The 18,954-nt window shown below is 47.5% G+C and overlaps 1 protein-coding gene across 1 annotated transcript; it reads right to left on the bottom strand.

Annotated features, from left to right (window-relative positions):
- Positions 1–8,188: 8,188 nt before the first annotated feature.
- Serpina9 (serpin family A member 9) lies at positions 8,189–18,599 on the bottom strand. Its single transcript, XM_035444947.1, has 4 exons — positions 17,963–18,599; positions 12,426–12,699; positions 9,311–9,458; positions 8,189–8,389 (listed from the first exon to the last, which is right to left on the bottom strand). The coding sequence occupies exons 1-4, from the start codon at positions 18,597–18,599 to the stop codon at positions 8,189–8,191; spliced, it is 1,260 nt and encodes a 419-aa protein (XP_035300838.1).
- Between the last annotated feature and the right edge of the window lie 355 nt (positions 18,600–18,954).

The following is an 18,954-nucleotide window of genomic DNA, read 5'->3' as shown; positions in this document are numbered from 1 at the left end:
TTCAGTCAGTGGCAAGGAAGAGGGTGGTGTACAATGCCTCCTATAGCCCTCAAGGAAAGAGGCCCTCTATCCTTGAGAACTTACATTAGCTTGAATTAACCACCCAGCCCTCAGAGATGTAGGCAGTCTGTGAGGGACGATAAAGTAACAGGATCTAAGGCTCCCGAGAAGAGATCTTAGAGAGACATGTGCTCTGTCTCCACATCTCCACACCCCTGCTGCCTGGAAACCATCTATACCATGTGCAGAAACAGAAACACTTCTGTGCAAGAATGGAGGAGTACTGTCTACACTGTGTGCGTTTACAGAATCACCTGTGTGCAAAGATGGAGGTATTCCATCTATGCTGGTGCAGCCACAGAAACACCCATGTGCATGGATACAGGGGTACCATTTACACTGTGTGCAATGATGGAAATACCCATGCACTTGGATGCAGGGGTACCATTTACAGTGTGCAGTGATGGAAACAGCCATGCACTTGGATGCAGGGGTACCATTTACAGTGTGCAGTGATGGAAACAGCCATGCACTTGGATGCAGGGGTACCATTTACAGTGTGCAGTGATGGAAACAGCCATGCGCTTGGATGCAGGGGTACCATTTACAGTGTGCAGTGATGGAAACAGCCATGTGCTTGGATGCAGGGGTACCATCTATGTTGTGTGTAGCAACAGAAAGACCTGTGTGTATGGATGCAGGGGGTTTGGAAAGATCTGTTACAGATTAAGTTGTGCCTGTCCTAACTTCATATGCCTAGTTCCCAAACCCTAATAATAATAATGCTGCTTTGCTTAGAGATGGAGTCCTTGGCTGGGTAGTGGTGGCACACCCCTTTAACCCCAGTACTGGGGAGGCAGAAGCAGGCAGATCTCTGTGAGTTCGAGACCAGCTTAGTCTACACAACAAGTTCCAAGATAGCCAAGGTTACACAGAGAAATCCTGTCTCAAAAGAAAAGAACGATAAAAGAAAGGAAGGAAAGGAAAAGAAAAGAAATGGAGTCTTTACAGATATAATTAAATAAGATGTGGCCATTAAAGTGGGTTTTAGCCCCATATGATTATTGTCCTTGAGAGAAGGGGACTTTGGATTCTGAGAAGCACCCAAGGAGGATATTGGAGAAGATGAAGTCAGAGACGAGACACTGCTGCAAACCACAAAATGCTGAAGGTCTCAGGGAGGGCCTGGAATGGGTTTTCCAGTACAGCCTCAGAAGGGTACAGTCATTGCCTTGACTATGATCCTGGACTTCCAGAAGTGCAAGGCAAAAATGTCTGTTTGAACCCCAGCTCCTGTGTGTAGTGGCAGCCCCCTGCAAGCAAATGCCAAATATCTTCTGCTCCAGTTAAAGTTATGAGACATGCCAGAATAGCCTTGGGTCACCTCCACAAGGTTCCAAGAGAGGCAGGAGCTGGAAGAACCTTGGCTTGAGTGCAGAGGTGGAGCCTGCTATGTAGACAAAGCTAGGTTGACCCCACTTTGCATCTGCTTCCTCCTTTTCCTTTACAGGTGTCTCCCACCCCCACAGCCCTGCAGAGGCCATATCCCCCTCCCCAGCCTGCATTCCTCTGGACCCTGTTAGCCTCCTTTGTCCCCACAAACAAGTCCTTCCATTTTAAAATTCCACAGCCAGTAGCTACAAGCTGACACTTGACTCTAGTCTTTCCTGAAGGCATCTACATTGTGATCAATACCTTCTTTTATCCAGCTGGCTCAGTGTCAGCTGCTGGTGTGGTAAAGGAGAGAGGCCAGAACTGCCCCTGGCTCTCAGAATGCCTGCCAAATTACAAGATCCACCTGCTCTCAGAAGGGGAGTGCTATGTTGAAACACATTAAATTATGGCGGACATATCCTAAAGTCAGGTTCTCCCAAAAGCACAAGCTCCATGTACGTGGATTAAGGGAAGTTCCGTGTGCTTGGAACTTTCCTTGGATAGAAAAACTGGAAGCTGTAAAATAATTGAATAATTGGTCTGCCCCTGGTAAATTAAGGGCAGAAACTGTGAGGGAAGCATGCATGGCCATTGAACTCAGCAACTTTCCCTACCATGCTGCACCCCAAGGTGACTCACAGAAGCACGTATATCCCAAGGAAGACTGAACCATAGCCAGGGCTACTGTATGTAGCCTGGGCTTGAACTAGGGCTCTGCAGTTACTCACCGTGTGTTACTGTCTCTGCAATTCAGGGCCTCCTTTTGCAAATTTCAAATGGCAATGCCACCCCCTTTCATGATTAATGTCGTCTGACATGCAAAGTCCCAGTGCGTGGGAAAGCCACGGCAGGAAATTGTCTCTCCTACTTCTACCAAAGCTGGGTGCAATGGAAATCTGGTGCACTTATCTCTGTCCCCAGGCAGATTCTCCGAGAAAATTCAGAACTCTGTTCCTGAATTATAAACCTTCTCGTTTCGTAATGTTTGTTGAAGTGCTGGGTGCATCGGCCACATTGCATCACTGGTCTGCAGACAGAGGTATTTACATATGTGTGGGGAGGGTGCGAGTGGGGTGCCATCCCAGGTCTTATCAGTGACTGGAAGGTGAGGTATTGCTTTTGTTTCCCAGCTGAGGCAAGAACACCTGGAAGCTACTGAAATGCCGAGAGCCACGGTCCTGCTCAAATACTGTGGTGTCTTGCTCTCTTTCGTTTAAATTAATGCTCCTGAGACCATCTAGCCACAGAGACTCTTAACCCAGGTGTGCATATGGGGAAACTGAGGCAAGACTTGATTCCAGACCTGAGTTTCTGTGCCCGGGCCTGTTGCCATAACTGAGCTCTTAGTAAAAGTTCCATATTGGCTTGCTAATGGTATCGGGAGTTCATATGTCATGATTCCTGATGACTTCGTTTTCTAGAGAAGGTGACTGAAAACCTGAAGCTCTAGCTTTAAGATTCAGAGGCAGCACTCAGTAGGGCCATCCAAGGGACTTATTGCCCGTTTCTGCCTCTAAAGCCAAAAGTGATAGATAGATAGATAGATAGATAGATAGATAGATAGATAGACAGACAGACAGACAGACAGACAGACAGACAGACAGACAGACAGAGGCCTACCTTCATTTGGAGTATAGCATAGTCACAGAGAAGTCACCTAGGTGGGTACAGCTCCACAGGCTCACACAGCCTCCTACCCACAGGGCAATAGTGTTTGAAGACCACAGCAGCCTGGTCAATATTTGTCAGGTCAATTCCTAGAACTGACAGGAAGGCAAATGGGACAAGTGGGAAAGGCTCTTTTTCCAATGTGTGCCCCTGCTGCTGGTCTCATAAGCATGAAAGTGCCCCATTCTGTCTGATGGTGCGGTGACACTGGGGTGGTGGTGATGGGGGCAGGGAGTGTGGGAGATGCTGGCCTGTGTACTGGGTCTTTGCAGAATCCAGCAACCCTGGTGGTGAGACAGTGAGGAATGTGTGGCCATTTCTATTTCACAGATGGAAGCATGAGGCCCAGTGGCTTGTTCAGCAGTCACTCCAAGACTTTGTCACCATGCCAAAGCATCCCATCCCAGACATTTTAAATAGAGAAGGTGCTGGAGGGAAGTCCAGTAAGTGTTAAAGGATCTATGTGATGGGGGAAGTCCTTCTGTACATATGTTTCTCTAATTGGTTGAGGAATAAAACACTGTTGGCCAATAAGGCAAAAAGATAGGCAGGGCTAGGAGCCGAGGAGAATTCTGGGAGAGGAAGCAGAGAAAAGTGGACAGATGGTCACAATGTGGACGACAAAGAGTAGCAGGTCCCGACCACCCTTCTGCAGTAAGATAAGACCTTGTGAAAATACATAGATTAATAAAAATGGGTTATAATTAAGACAGAGCTAGCCAATAAACTTTCTAGCCAATGGCCAACAGTTTCATAATTAATATGTCTCCATGCGTTCATTTGGGGCTGAAGGGTGGCGGGACCAGCTGGGACAAAGAACCTCTCATTTCACCTATGAAGTAGGGGCTGGAGCTGTGTCTCAGTGCTTGGGAATGGATGCTGCTCTTGCAGAGGACCTGAGTTTGAATCCCAGCGCCCACTTCGAGTAGTTCCCAACTACCTGTAGCTCCAGCTCCAGGGGATCTGACATCTTTCTATGGACTCTGAGAGAACCTGTCCTCATGCAAGCACACACACACACACACACACACACACACACACACACACACACACACACACACCACACACACACACACACAGAGAGAGAGAGAGAGAGAGAGAGAGAGAGAGAGAGAGAGAGAGAGAGAGATAATAAAATAAAAATAAGTATTTACAAAAAGAAAGACCTGTGAAATAGGGTGCTGGGTTTTTCTTGTTTGTGGGGTGAGGAGGGGGTGGGCTGTGTGCATGTGTACGTGGAGGGAAGAGGTCTGTCTCAGAAGATGTCATTGCTCAGAGGCCATCCACCTTGTTTTGTGAGACAGGGTCTCACACATTGGGCCCTGGGGTTCACTGATTGGACCAGGGAGCCCCAGGGATTCACCTGTCTCTACCTCCCCAGTGAGATTTAGGCTCAAATCACCACACTCAGCATTTTCTGTGGGTGCTGGCAATCTTCAACCTCAGGTCCTCATGCTTGCAGGGCAGGGCCCTGTTCCCAACTCTGCTGCAGCCTCCTCAAGCCCCTTTGTAAGTTCTTATATTCTCCAACTTTCTTACAGACCGTGTATCTTGGTCTCAATAAAATGAATACAATTTTAACATTACAAAGGAGAGTTAATTAATTCCACAAGTAAATCTCATCAGCTGTGCTAAGTCTTTCCTCGGGAATGCTTATAGCACTATATATAGCACATTCCTCGTGCTGGCTTGCAAAGAGGAAAAGAAAGAGTAACCAGAATGCATTGTACACACGTATAAAATTGTCTAAGAACAAACTTTATTAATTATGAAAGAAACTCACATTCTCTTCTAGGGTTTTGTCTCTGTCAGTATGGTATGGCCACCTGTGACAGAGGAGGAAGGGAATGTGACTTCCAGGCCACTTTTGAACAAACGGCTTGTGATTTTGGACAGTGACAGTGGCCACCCCTGTGCTGAGCAGCGCCTGTGCCACACATCTATCTGCTCTGTGTTATCACACCAATCTTCACAGCCATCACAAAGCAGGTGACAATATCACTGTCCCCCACATTCATTATATGAGGGCTCCTTTGGGCTGTGGAGAGGGCGTGTGTCATCTCTGGAAAGCAAGTGTGCACCACAGAGCAGAAGGGTACCCTCTTCTGCAGCCAATTCTGACCTCCAGGTAGGATGGAGGGTGCCAGGGGGTGTCAGGTGTCATGGATGCCTCTGAGGATGGGCAAGTGGGGGGTGGGTGGTAGACAGGAGCCAGGATGACATTCTGCATAAATGTCTGCCTTTCTCCACAGCTCCCAGCCAGGGAATTAGCTTATCAGAAACATTCTTGCTTCCCATTTTCCAATGTCAGCTGTGCTAAGAGCAACAGTATACCCGGGTGGTGCTCACTGACCACCGATTATCTGGGCTGAGTCTTCCTCAGGATTCACACTGTGTTTGCTCACTTGACAACCTAATGACACTGGTGCCATGGATTCTTAAGAGAGGGGAAAAAGCACATAGAGATTAGACAGAGTCCCAGAGCGTGCACAGTCAGGGGTTGGGGTGGGCAGAGCTGCCTTTCCATTCTCCCTGAGAGAGCCTGAACTGAACCCCCCTCTGAAGTCCACCATCCTGAGCTTGGTCCCTTCTGCCTCTTGCTTGCAAGCTGGGTACCTGTGATGCATGTGAGGTCCCCAGTGTCAGACCCCAGAAGCTGCTCTTACCGGTGTCTGTGGACTGCAGGGCAGAGACCCAAGTGGAAGCCATGTCCCTGTCACTGCACTTGGTGATCTTCCCAGTGCCTTCCTCTCCTCCTCCTGCCTCACTGCAAACTCCACAATGTGGGAGTGACTCCTCAGCACACCCCAGCCTCAGGACTGCTGCTTCTGCCCATAACAGGTGCCTAGTTCAGTTAAATGCCTGCAGACCGATTCACTGAGTAGGCGATGAGGAACGGATATCCACTTAGAAATTCCAAATGCCTGGTGCCCTGGGCAGGGTGCCCACATGGTCGACAATGCTCTTAAAAATATCCCTGCACAGACAGGTTTGGGTGGCCTGTGTTTTTATTTACATTCTAAGTGCTTAGGCAGCTGCCATGCAGCCAGCTCAGCCACCCACGCTGAAGGTTGATTAGCACTGGGGAGCCCATATTCTGCACACCCCAGCCATGCAGAATACACAGTGGGAGCAGTGAACAGTCTGTGGAGAAAGAAAGATGTTCCACTGAGGAAATGCCTGGTGTGTAAGGCGCAACGCTTTGCTAGAGCAATGCTGTGACCAAAAATCAGCCTGACAAAACTGGATTACGAAAAGAAAAGCGTGTACCTCACAGCTCAAGGCACAGTTCAGAGAAGTCTCAATGGCTGGTGTTAGAGGCAGGTGGCCACACTGAATCTATAGCCAGGAAGAAGAGAGTAGTGAATGCTTGTATCTGGGTTTCTCCTTTATATTTAATCAGAAACCTCAGCCCAAGGAATAGCACCCCTACCGCAGTGATCCTCATCTTTATAACCTCTCAAAGACACGCAGAAGCTTCTTTTTGTCTGGCTGACAATCATTCCTGGCCATCACAGCCTCAGACATCGTACAGGGGCCTCTGGGATTATATGAGCAGGCCAGCGCCTGGTGCTCTGGTTTCAGGACTGGGAATCTATAGTTGTCTATTTGCTTTGATGCCCTAGTCACCCTGGGCTCTATTTATAATACTGTTAGTCGTCTTGGGCGAGACACTCATGCCAGGCTTAGTCATTCTTGACATTGTGTAGCTGATGAGTTTGAAGTCATGCGCCAGCCTATAGTGGTGTCCTGTCTACACAGATGGGAACATCAAGCCTTCCTACCTACGTTTTTTTGCTTCCTGACCAGCAGAGGGCACCTACCTGACTTCCTTCTGAAAGCATTTCCCAGCGTAAGTCTGTTTCTTTCTACGTAACAGAGCCTGGTAAAGGCCCCTGGGTGACACATTTATAGTGTTGAGGCACTGGGACCTCCAGAAAAAGGAACTCCAGCTTTGCTGGAGGCCATATGGGACACGTCAGTGCTGAGAAATGAAGGCATCAGGCTCCCACATGGGGCACCTGGCAGTGGGGGCAGAAGGGACAGTGGCGATTGAGACAAAGGCTGTGAGTTGCCTCTGCCTTGAAGCCTCCAGGGCCCAGGGCATTCAGTGTGGCTTTCAGTGTACAGAAGACTGTTGTCACTACAAACAGCCACACCAGGGAGAGGCTGCTTGCTCCAGGGCCTTGTCACCGGGCCAGGAAGGTGGCTGCATTTGGAGAGGTCTTTACAGCCCACACTGCATTGATACTTGCTTTCTTCCTGCCCCAGTGGGCATGCTCTTCCCATCACTCACCTGGCTTAGGTGGTCTTCTTGAGAAGTGTGAGTTTCTATGCAATCCTCTCTCCACTTACCTGAGTGCCAGTGTCTACCTTAGCATCTCTGACAGAGGACGATGCTCCGACCACAGGGCCTCCCCACTGTCCCTCTGATGCTGGATCACTGCAGAGCCCCCATAACACTCTCTTTCCTCTCCTGCGAGTGTTCTGACTGTCCCACACAGCCTCGGGGCATTTGTGTGAATTTGTCACAAACTCTATCCACAGCTTTGTTTTGTCCCTATTGAATGGTCTCTCTCCCATCTAGACCCAGCGTGCCAGGAACCTTGTCCTTGAAGTGTTCAATAGGCTGAAGAAATGAATCACGACTGACAACCCAGCCACTTAGAAGTGAGCAATGCCTCTTTTTCAGATAGGACCCTGGTGATGGGGTGGGGTGGGGCCTGTGGTCACTGGGTTCACATCTCAGGTTTATTGAATGCAGTGCTAGAAGCCAGTGATGAAAGTAAGGGCACTTAGCTCTGTGTGGCACCATCCCCAAGAGTTCTGAGGGGTGGAGGCCTGCCTGCCCTGCCCCACTCCCAGAACAGGTGACAGGGACCACTGGTGGGGTGACCAAGCTCTGTTGTCACTTTGATGATTAAGCCTCCAGGGTGCCCTCCCTGAGGCAAATGCACCCCTGTTGGGGTCAGGTGGGTCTCAAGCAAGGAAGCAAGTCTTGACATCGCCCTGCAAGTACCATCCAATACATGCCTTATTTCTTGTGCATCACTAGTGGGGGACCAGCCAACAGTTCACTTCCCACCTACATCTTGGTGGGATTTTCAACTTTCCCTAGAAAGAGAATAGATTCTGTACTTTTATCCAAGAGTAGCATCAGGAAGGGTTGGTTGAAGGAGATGACAGAAGAAGGGCTATCTCTTGAGCGGACTATAAGCTTGCTGGTGGTGGCTGCTGCGGCTTCCGTGCCCTCCTCACTAACATCCAGCACAGCCTTGTGAGCAACCTGTAAAAGGGGGAGCAGATGTCAGTGGCTCCCACAAAAGCTGTGACATGAGCCTGGTGCAACCAAAGGCCGATGCTCTTCTAGGGAGGAGGCTCCAGCCTGCAACAATGGCCAAGCTACAGGATGGGCTGCGAACCCACCCATGAGGACAGGCATTCATTTTGCCAGGCACATATGAGTGTTTCCCCTTGGGTAAAGCTCTTCTGGGCTCATCATATCCCATGGGGACCTTTCAGCCTTTCTTCCCTGGGAACCAATGACAAAAATGTCCCCAGAACCATATCTGACCATCATAATCCATTATCAAATTAACTTATTAAGCCAAGGATCAAAAACCTGATGGATCTGGGCTTGGATGTGGATAGAGGCTAGACGGTGAACTAAGAAAACTTGTGTGGGAATATGGGTACCTGGCTCACTTGCATGGCTAAGAATCTTCACATGCAGCAATTGCTATGTCATGTGGGAATTGGGTTCAACAATTCCTCACAAGAGAACCAAAAATCTGGAATTTTAGATCCAGACTCCTCCTCCACTTCAGGACAAACACTGGTATGAAAGGCACCTGGGCTGGGCCTGCCATTATATCTGCTTGGAAGTTCAGTTGTAGTGGGGAAGGAAGTGACACGGATGCTCTCTGCTCTTCCTCTGCAGGTAAGTGGCAACAGTGTTGCTTGCTGGCAACATACCTGCTTTTCAAAGAAGCTCGGATCATATGTTTGAGAAGGGATTATGGGTACCTGTGAGTCAGATTGTGGTGGCCATAATGGCCCAGGCCTGGCAGCCATGAGACTCGGCCTTTGCTTTGGCCATTTTAATGCTTCAGCCTCTCTAGTCTGTCACCTTCTCAGTAAGATGAGAGGCCTTTGTAAGCTGTCTCTTCCAGCATGGCCTTTCTTACAAGCATCTCCATCAACTCACTTTAGAAACCTGCAGGATGTGTGTCTTTGCAATCCCGGAAAAGTCAGCATTTCCGTCGAAGGCATCTCGTATCCCCATTTTGGGGAGGATAGTTTCCAGGTTGTAGGAAGCAGAAATGGAAAATTTCGGGATGAACACCTTGATCCACCTATGGAGAACAGAATGGAAATAGAAGGGGCCATGATGTCTCCATCTATTCACTTACCAGCTGCATCACCTGGCCGTGCCCAGCAGGACTTCCTGAGACCAGCAAGTCCTGCTAATCTCTCAAAGTGACACCCTCCTACACCAGAATGTTGTACCGCCGTTGCTGGGAATATACCTAAACCCTCCCTGTTTGCTGGGAATACACTGATACCCACTCTGTCCAATATAGTTGCCACTGGCCACGTGTGGCTACTGAACAATATGACATGTGCCTACAGAAAACAATGAGCTAAACTTTTACTTTAATTAATTTATTTGATGGGGTTTGGTGTCACATGTGTGCAATAAATTCTCTCTCTCTCTCTCTCTCTCTCTCTCTCTCTCTCTCTCTCTCTCTGTGTGTGTGTGTGTGTGTGTGTGTGTGTGTGCGCGCGCGTGTGCGCGCGCGCGCACGTGTGTAAGTCAGAGGACAACTTTTGGGAGTCAGTTTTCTCCTTCTAACTTAAGGATCTTGGGGATGAAACTCAGGTTGTTTGGCTTGGAAGAAAGAACCCGTATCCACTGAGCCATCTAACTGTCCCCTAATTTTATTTCATTTTACTTAATTGAAATCTAAATGGCCATGTGTGGCCAGTGGCTACCGTAATGGATAGCACAAACCTAGACTCTGGCACATAATCTTCTTCTGCAATAGTTTTCTTACCTCAGAGCAGATACCACCTGTTTATTGAGTGAGCAATTACCTTGAACCACTATCCCAGGCACAGCCAGCAACATTTCTCTCGGTTTTAGAGATGGGTAAGCTTAACTGCAGTGCTTTGTCTATATTTAGAGCTTAGCTTCTCAAAGATATAAAAACACAAGACGTTGGAGAGATACCCCAGTCTCCATCTGTCAAGTCTCCTTGTCAGCTAGTGCCACAGACGAGTCCCTCTTCTGCTGACCTGGGTGTCTCTGCATCTCTGGCTTCCTCTGTTCTATCTTCCCCCAGCCTCCCCCATACCCTCTCTTCTTCCTCTACCCAACACTGGTGCAGCAAGAGAAGAGAAGAGACCCCGAAAGTGCCTCTTGGCACTTCACACTCCATCTTTGTCAGTGATGTTGCTTCCATCAGAAATGCTCCTCCTGCCCCGGCACCTCCCCACCCCGGTCTCAATGTGTGCATGCCCCACCTGAGGCAGGCAAGCATCAGGAACATCTCAATGACCTGGGACTCCAATCCTCTCCAAACAATGTACCTAGGACCCCTGACTTGCACAGAGTTGCACAACAACTGCTTTATCAATAGAATCTCTTACTTCCCTTAAGAACCCCTTGATAGCATGTCCCAGAACACCATCAGGATCTATGAGCAACGGGCCTATATAGCCTAGACTGGTTCTGGATGTGAATAAATAAGGTAAACTATGTGAACTTTTAGGGAGAGCTTTTTTAGCAACTTTGTCTGTGCACAATTGGGTATGGTTAAAATGAGATGCATTATGAGCATCTCATAGGAACAGCAAGCAAATGACCCAATCTAACAATCAAATCAGGGAACCACCCTTGCTATGCCCTTAGAAATCAAACTCCTCCTCTTGAGCCTCTGAAAAGAAAGCTCCAGGCATTGGGCCTTTGAATAGCCCCAGTTGTGTGACCACGACCAACCTTGCCAGCCTGTTTCTTTCTGATCTGTATTGTGGCTTCACTTTGAAGAAAGTTTCCTCGCTATTTTGAAACCTACATGGTCTTGCATTCCATTTGATTAAGAGGCCAGGAACCTGGAAATATTTAGCCCAGACCATGGCCATCACTGCACGCCCATGCTTGTGGCAATGTCATCACTGTCCCCTTGAAGCATTCCCCTGCCGAAAGCATGCTCCCTCTGCTCATGAGCTCCTGGGCACTTTGTCTGCCTTCCTGGGATGCTGGTCCTTGTCTTACTTGAATGACTATTATTCTTAGACTTAGCTTGTCTTTCCTGTTAGATGACAAACACCTGAGGATGATGAAGATGCCAGGGAGATAACATAAATATTCAATAACCTTTTGTATCATATAGTTAATATCCTCATTCTCTCTACAGTGAGTGCAGAGCTAACAACATTGCTGCTCATTAGGTACTTACACGGCCCAGATATTATCTGGCACTTTCCAATGTGAATTCAGCAACCTCTAACTCCAGTGCCACCGTGACACCGTGGCCCTCACTTTACAAGTGAGTGCCGAGACCTTGATAGGTTTGCTTTCTTACTTTTACAAACATAATTTCATAAGACTCAATATGACTTTGGCTTCTGGGGTGAACTCTGCTTCAACATAATGCCACAGTGACAGAATGGCTTTGTGTGTGTGGCCTTGGGTGGTTCACTGTGGTGATTTGAGTGAGAAATGTCCCCTATGGGCTCAGGCATAAGAACACTTGGTCCTGGGAGGTAGGGCTGCTTGCAGAGGTTATGTGGGGAGTGCAGCCTTGCTGGAGGAGGGATGACACTGGGGCGGGCTTCAAGAGTTTAAAGCCTTGCCCCTCCCTCAGTTCATTCTCTGCATCATGCGTGCAGTGGAAGACATTGTGTCCCAGCTTCCTGTTCCTGTCACCATGCCTACACTTGCTGCTACGCATCCCCACTGTGATGGGCTCTAACTCCTCTGGAACTGTAAGTCAAGGTCAATTATTTCTTCCTTTGGTCACAGTGTTTTGCCACAGCAATAGAAAAGCAACTAATACATTCACTTACCCTCAAGGAGCCTGTTTCCAGCTGGGAAAGGGGGAGGGCGGAGGGAAGGGGAGGATGCGGAAACTGTTTTGTGTACCAGGTGACAGGGAAGTTCATGTGGTGCTGTGTGGACACAGTTCCCAATTCACCAAACGATGGGAGCAGAGGCTGGCACACAGGACTGGTTACTGAACAGCTGTTACCACATTGCCCACCCTCTGCCAACCCATGCTTGAATGAGCAGCTCCTAGCAATCTGACAGCAATGCGTACCTTTTCTGGAGTGAGCGGCCCCACTTTCTCAGCCTCCTGGCTGACAGACTCTTCTCCAGCTGCAACATCTTGCCCTTGTCAGGGAGGACAAAGAAGGCCACAGCATCTCCCCTATAGTCCATCTGCAGCACGGAGCAGCCCAGCTCGCGGTCCACTCCGAAAGCAAACAACTCCGTCTGCTGCATCATGGGAACATGCACCGTGGTGCCCTCGCTCAGAAGGAATGGGAAGCTCTTGATGGTATTTGCAGTACTAAAGGGCTGTGTCCAGTTGGCTAGCACAGAGAAAGAAGAGAGGGAGGGGTTCTGTCAGTGCAAAAGAGGAGAGGGCTTTATGTCCCCCCAGGTAAAGAGGGGGATGAGGGGCCCTGGAAACTCACTTCCCCATGAAAGCAACTATGGCTAGATTGCCAGGCCTTGACTTTCATCCCCAACACACATAAACATATATGCACACACCACACATACAAAACCATACACATACCCCCCACATATCATATATATGTAACACACACCACATAACATACATATACATAAAACACACACAAACACATGCACAGCATATATTCCCCCACATATACATAACATATGCATCATATACCACACACAAATATATACCATACACACATATCACATATCATATACCCCCCCACACACACATCACACACACACACACACACACACACACACACACACACACACCACAAATATACCCCACATACCACTCCCATGATTGCATAGACAAACAAATACACCACACATACCCCCCACACACACACACGCACGCACTTTCACATATACACACCATACACTACATACATACCACACACCATGCACACTTTCACATACATTAATACATCCCAAATATCACATATCATGCACACACACACATCATATACATTTATACCAACCACTCACTTACACACACCCCACTTATTGAACACACATGCACACACACTGCCAACAACAGTCAGAATCAATTTGTTTCTAAGAAACAAACTATGAATTAAAATAAACAGCCTCTTTCTAGAAGCTGTGAAGTTTGTGGTATTCTAACGTGATCTAGTACCAGACAACATTCTCTGCTCTGTACAGCCATGAAAAATAATAGTCAACATTTGCAATGAAATCAAGATGGGGCTGGAGCACTTTACAGACTCATTCTCAGTCAGGCATAGTGGCTCACAACTGCAATCCAGAACTTGGGAGACCAAGGCTGGATGCCTGTGAGTTTGAGACTATCTCAGGCTATACAGAAAGAGAACATATTTCAAAACAACAACAGACAGAGACTCATTCCCAAAGAATTGCCTTTAGTTGACCTGCCCATCCTGCAATACCAAATGAATGACTTATAAAATCTGTATTTAACCTGACTTGGAGTTTAGCCAAGGCAAATATCATTTCCCCAAGGACAATTGCCAAGACAGTGGCAGGCGGAACTCTGAAACACCTTGGGCAGTACATAACAGTTGAGGCAAATAATCCACTAACCACAAACCTTAAGAGGGCAAGCCGAGAAAAGAGGAGGAAGCCCCTACCAGCAAAATGACAAAGTACGTTCTCTACATATAGATCCTTCCCTAAACATGGTCCCAGTCTTTTAGAACTCTAGCAATCAAAGCCTTATGGTGATCCAAAGAGAGTTCATTTAAGACAAATGACTGAATCTTGGTGGGAATGGCCAGCTTTGTGACACCCTTATTGGCACTAGGCCCATCCTTAGCTATCCCATGGCTCAGAAGTAGTCTAGGATTCTACACTGGATTAGTGCAACCAGAGGGACAGGAACAGAATTGTGGGGAGAGGCTTTCAATGTGTCATTACCAAAGAACTATCATGGTGTGAACTGCATGGGGGCAGGTCACACAACTGATTGAGGCTTACTTGGTACCTAATGCCTTCTCCCTAGAGATGTGGGGGTGTGGGGGTGCAGTTACAGGCAAATGTCCTCACTTCCTGGCTGCCTTGGGGGGCATACAAAGGACAACAGAGAAATAAACAAATAAACATCGAAAGAATCCAATGTTTACAGAAGAACTGGAAACTTCCAGCATATCTCAAACATGCAGAGGCCCCAGACATGAGCAAAGCTATTGGCAGCTTGGGAAATATCTGGGCATTTCAGGGCTTTCACTGCCAGCTGGCCTTGGGGTTCACAAATAGAAAATGAAGATGAGACAAAATTATAGACTGCTCCGTCCAGTGTGGATGGCAAGCTGCAGTATGCATGCTGCGACCCTCTGCAAAGATTGGGGTATCTTCCAGCCAAGAAGACATCTGTGATTTTAAAGAATTCATTTGGAAGAAACAGGAAACAAGTGCTACAATGAACAGCATCATGGATGGACCCTCTGGAAGGGGACTTTATGTCTAGAATTGGTTTACATTATATACAACGTTGGGCTGATATTATCCTTTTGTGGTCCTTGATAGAGTTGAAGACAGTTATGGTTATAGTTTTCTTCAGTTATTATAAAAGATAAGTTACCCTTCTTTTATTTAGACAGAAAAGAGGAGATGATGGGGAATGTACTTCTATGTATGTTCATCTTATTGATTGTTGAATAAAGTACTGTTTGGCCAATGAGGCAGCAAGTTAGACCGGACTAGGAGTCCAGGAGGATTCTGGAAAATGTAGTAAAGAAGTGGTGATCCAGGCAGGAAGTGACATAGCAGGGAGACTCATATTTAAGGAAGGACAAGCAGGAAGTGGTTCCTATTCCCCTTCTCTCTTCCTCCGGAGCCATCATGTGATCCCAGGGATGAGGACGCCAGCGGAAGGTGTCCAATAAGATAAGTCTTATAAATATATATAAATATATAGATTTATGATAATTAAGACTGAGCTAACAGATGAGAATCCTAGTCATTGGCCAAGAGGCATCTGTACCTAATATAAGTCTCTGTGTATTATCTGGGGCCCTAACACAGTGAGTTCTAGGGGGTCTGAATCCCTCTTCTGGACTCTGTAAGCAACTGCATTTGTGTATAAATACTTATGACATATGCACATGTGTGCATACAAATAACTAAATATCAGTAATAAAATATTTTTAAGAAAACAAAAATCAAAAGAGTTATGAAAAGAAACCAGAAAGTATGCTCCAAACATTAGGGGATGGGAAAAAAGTTAATGAAAGTGTACTTACTGAAACCCAGATATGGCTCTTACTAATCACACATGTCAAAGCAGCTATTTTGAACATGCTCAAAGAGCTAAAAGAAACTGTATTTGAATAAGCATCTGCCTGTAATGAAAGAAATGATCTGAAGCCATCACATAGAGTCTGCAGCTAGAAAATATGGTCACAGAAGTGAAGAGACAGATACTCAACAGCAGATTAGAGCTAACGGAAGACAATAACCAGTGAACCAGAAAATGTATCAGCTAAGTGTGTAATATGAGAAATACTTAGAAAAAGACGGAGGAAAACCAGCAACACACCAGACACCCGGGCCACACCATCCACATAGCAATACACACATTGCGGGACTCCCCAAAGGAAAGAGAAAGTAAAGGGAGAGAGTGACTATGGGAAGAAGAAACACCCAGAAGCTCCCAAAATCTGACTTAAAACTAAAACTAAAACCTTGCAGCACAGTCAGCGATTTCCACACCCAGACATGTCATAACCAGTCCAAAGGCAAAGGAGCTTCACAATTGACTTGTCACATTTCAGGTGGCCTCAAGAAGATCAAAGGATGATTTCTGATCAGAACATGTGAGGATCCAACAGTAGTGGGGTGAAACCAAGCAGATAAGCTTTTACCAGTGCTACAGGAGCCTCTCGGGTTGGAAGGAGACAGTAGCATGGACCCATACAGGCAAATGACAGGCCCCAATAAAGGGAATTGGGTTATGGAACATGAACACCAAAGCCTAGGGGCAATGAGGCCTGCAATCCTATTGTTTCATTTATTGGAAATGTCTGAAACAGGCAGGTTGCAGAAACAAAAAAAGGAGATTACTGGTCTCCTGGGGGGAGCAGGAGCTGGAGGGGTGGGGTCTTCCTTCTGAAGAGGAGAATATGCTCAATTATAGAAAGTAACTGATATCTGTCTTCAAAGCTGATGCTCACTCAATCTCAGGACAGTGCTCCTTAATACACTGTCCCAGGAAACAACAGATAACTAGACAGATGTGAGAGACCGTACCCTACTTCCAGCCCAGAGCAGCCTTGGTGAAGATGCCAGCAACCGAGAACACTGACGTGGACACTTTCTAATGATCTTACACTGTGTGCACCCTTCATTGGAACTAAACCAAACTGGAGCATACACAGCAAATGACGATAACTCACTAATGGAGGAAAGCGGCTCAATTTTCTTTCCCCTTTTTCTGTGTTTTGTGGATGTGCAGGTGGATAGCTAGATTAATGGCCAGATTGCATTGGTAAGTAGAGAAAAAAATGGATGCATGGAAGGAAAGCTGGGTGAATGAAGTAATGGTTGGGCAAACGGAAGGATGAAGGGAGGGAAGGAAGTACAATGGGAAGGTGGGAAGTGGTGGGAAGGAACCATGACACAGTGTGTGTGTGACACAGTGCCACACACTGCTCTGAAGTCCAGGCACCAAGCTTCCGGTGTGGTCCTGTGAGGTTGTGTGAGCTTAGTGACTGCCCAGCCAAGCAGCGTAGACAGTCACAGAGTGGCCACTTAGTCCTTGGCAGATTTTTTTTTTACAGCATCACACTTAGGGGTGTGGGACAAGGGAGGGGCAGGGGTAGAACTCAAACCCAGGGCTGTACGATTTCAAAGCTGATGCTCACCCTGCCTGGGAACAGTGCCATTCATGACAGTGTCTCTGTAAGCAGCAAAGCTCTTGTGAGTGACAGGCTAGCTTGTCCACACTTCCAAACCTTTGAAACTGTTCTCACTGTTGGGATAGCTTTTTAAACTGGCTTTGTGTCTCTGCTCTGAAGGTTATGGGGAGTAGGAAGACAGGTGCTGGTGGCAAAGTGCAAGCTCTATTTCTCCCAAATAGTTCCAGTGTACATTCCAGGGTCCTCTTTGCTGAGCACAGTGTCAGCCAGCCTTTTAGGACAGCCCCTTGCTTCCTGCTAAGACAAAGCTGAATGAGGCTCCAAGTTAATTAATGAATGGCAGCTGGGAGAGAGAACAGATGTCAGCCAAGGACGTGCAGGTAGCTACTTGTGAAGCTGATGAGAACCCAGGCACACCCTGCTGTCTGGGTCTTGTTGTACACACTTGTTTCCTTGACTACACAACACCAAGAAGAAAAGAAATATAAATCAGGGGTGGGCTAGTCTCCTGTCTCTGTTAGTAGATTTGTGCTGCATGCACAGAGCCCTGGGTTCAGTCCCCCAGTGTAACCGGGGTGTGGTGAACACACTTACAATCCCAGCACTAGGGAGGCAGAGGCAGGAGAATCATCCTCAGGTACATAGCCTGATGGAGGCCATCTTAGAATACATAAGACCCCGATGAAAGCAACAACAACAACAAACAAGCAATCAAACACCCAGGTAAATAAAAAGGGAAAGAATGGAAAAAAGAAAAGAGAAACAGCCTCACCTTTAAAGAAGATATGGTTCACCAAGACCATGGCAGTCTGAGATTCAAGGTCTTGGATTACATCCACCACCTTCCCTTTGGTCTCCTTCTCCACATAGCTGTTGATCCGTGCCTGGGCACTGGCTGTATTTGAGAAGTCTTCGGAAAAGACTTTTGCCCCATAAAGCTTCTTGACGCGGTCCAGAAAACTAACCTGCAGTTGCAGCTCCTTCCTGATGAAGAGGACACTGCCCATCCGCAAGTCCCGGTCTTTGTGGCACACATTCAGCGAGTGGACCAGATGCTCGAAGCCCAGATGGATGGTGGGCTCCGGCATGGTCATGAGGTCAAAGCCAAGGCTCCGGAGGATCTGCATCTTGGTGGCTGAGCGGGCCCCCAGGGACAGCATGGCCAGGGAAGTTGAGATACTCACCGGAGAAAAAAGAACATTTTGACCTGGACTTTCCTGAACCAGCCTCTGGTACAACAAGAAGGCGAACATGCTGTTGCTGGGAGACACCTTAGAGGCTGGGTTGCTCTTCAGGGAGGAAGGCCGGGAGGACTCTCTATTGCTGGGATTGTGACTGGATGAGAACATGCAGAAAGTTGAAGCAGTGAAGCCAACAAATAGGAGAACTCGGTAAAAGGAAGAGCCCATTTGGAAGGAAGGAAGTCTGTAAAACAGAAGGGACCCATTGTGGGGAGGTAAGCTGAGGGCTGGGTGGGGGCCTTCCACTCTTCCTTGAGGTCTCATTTAAGACTCACAGAAGTCCTGCCAAGTCAGTGCTGTGTATGTTCTGATCCTCCTCATGAGGGTGTGGTCATGTAACTTGGCACAGGTCATAGGTGAGGCTGTATGCTAACTGGGGTACCAGATAGGGCTCCATCCCAAAGCCCAGGCTTTTCACTGTCTGATTCTTCCATTTATGCTTTAAACCATCAGGACATTGAAAGCGTGTTACCTTGCAAAGACGAGGACCAAAGTCCTGATCCTCAAAGTCAGAAGTGACTGC

This window comes from Cricetulus griseus, chromosome 5 (assembly GCF_003668045.3).
Source record: "Cricetulus griseus strain 17A/GY chromosome 5, alternate assembly CriGri-PICRH-1.0, whole genome shotgun sequence".
In the NCBI taxonomy this organism is placed as follows: domain Eukaryota; kingdom Metazoa; phylum Chordata; class Mammalia; order Rodentia; family Cricetidae; genus Cricetulus; species Cricetulus griseus.
This window is presented reverse-complemented; position numbering and strand designations above follow the sequence as displayed.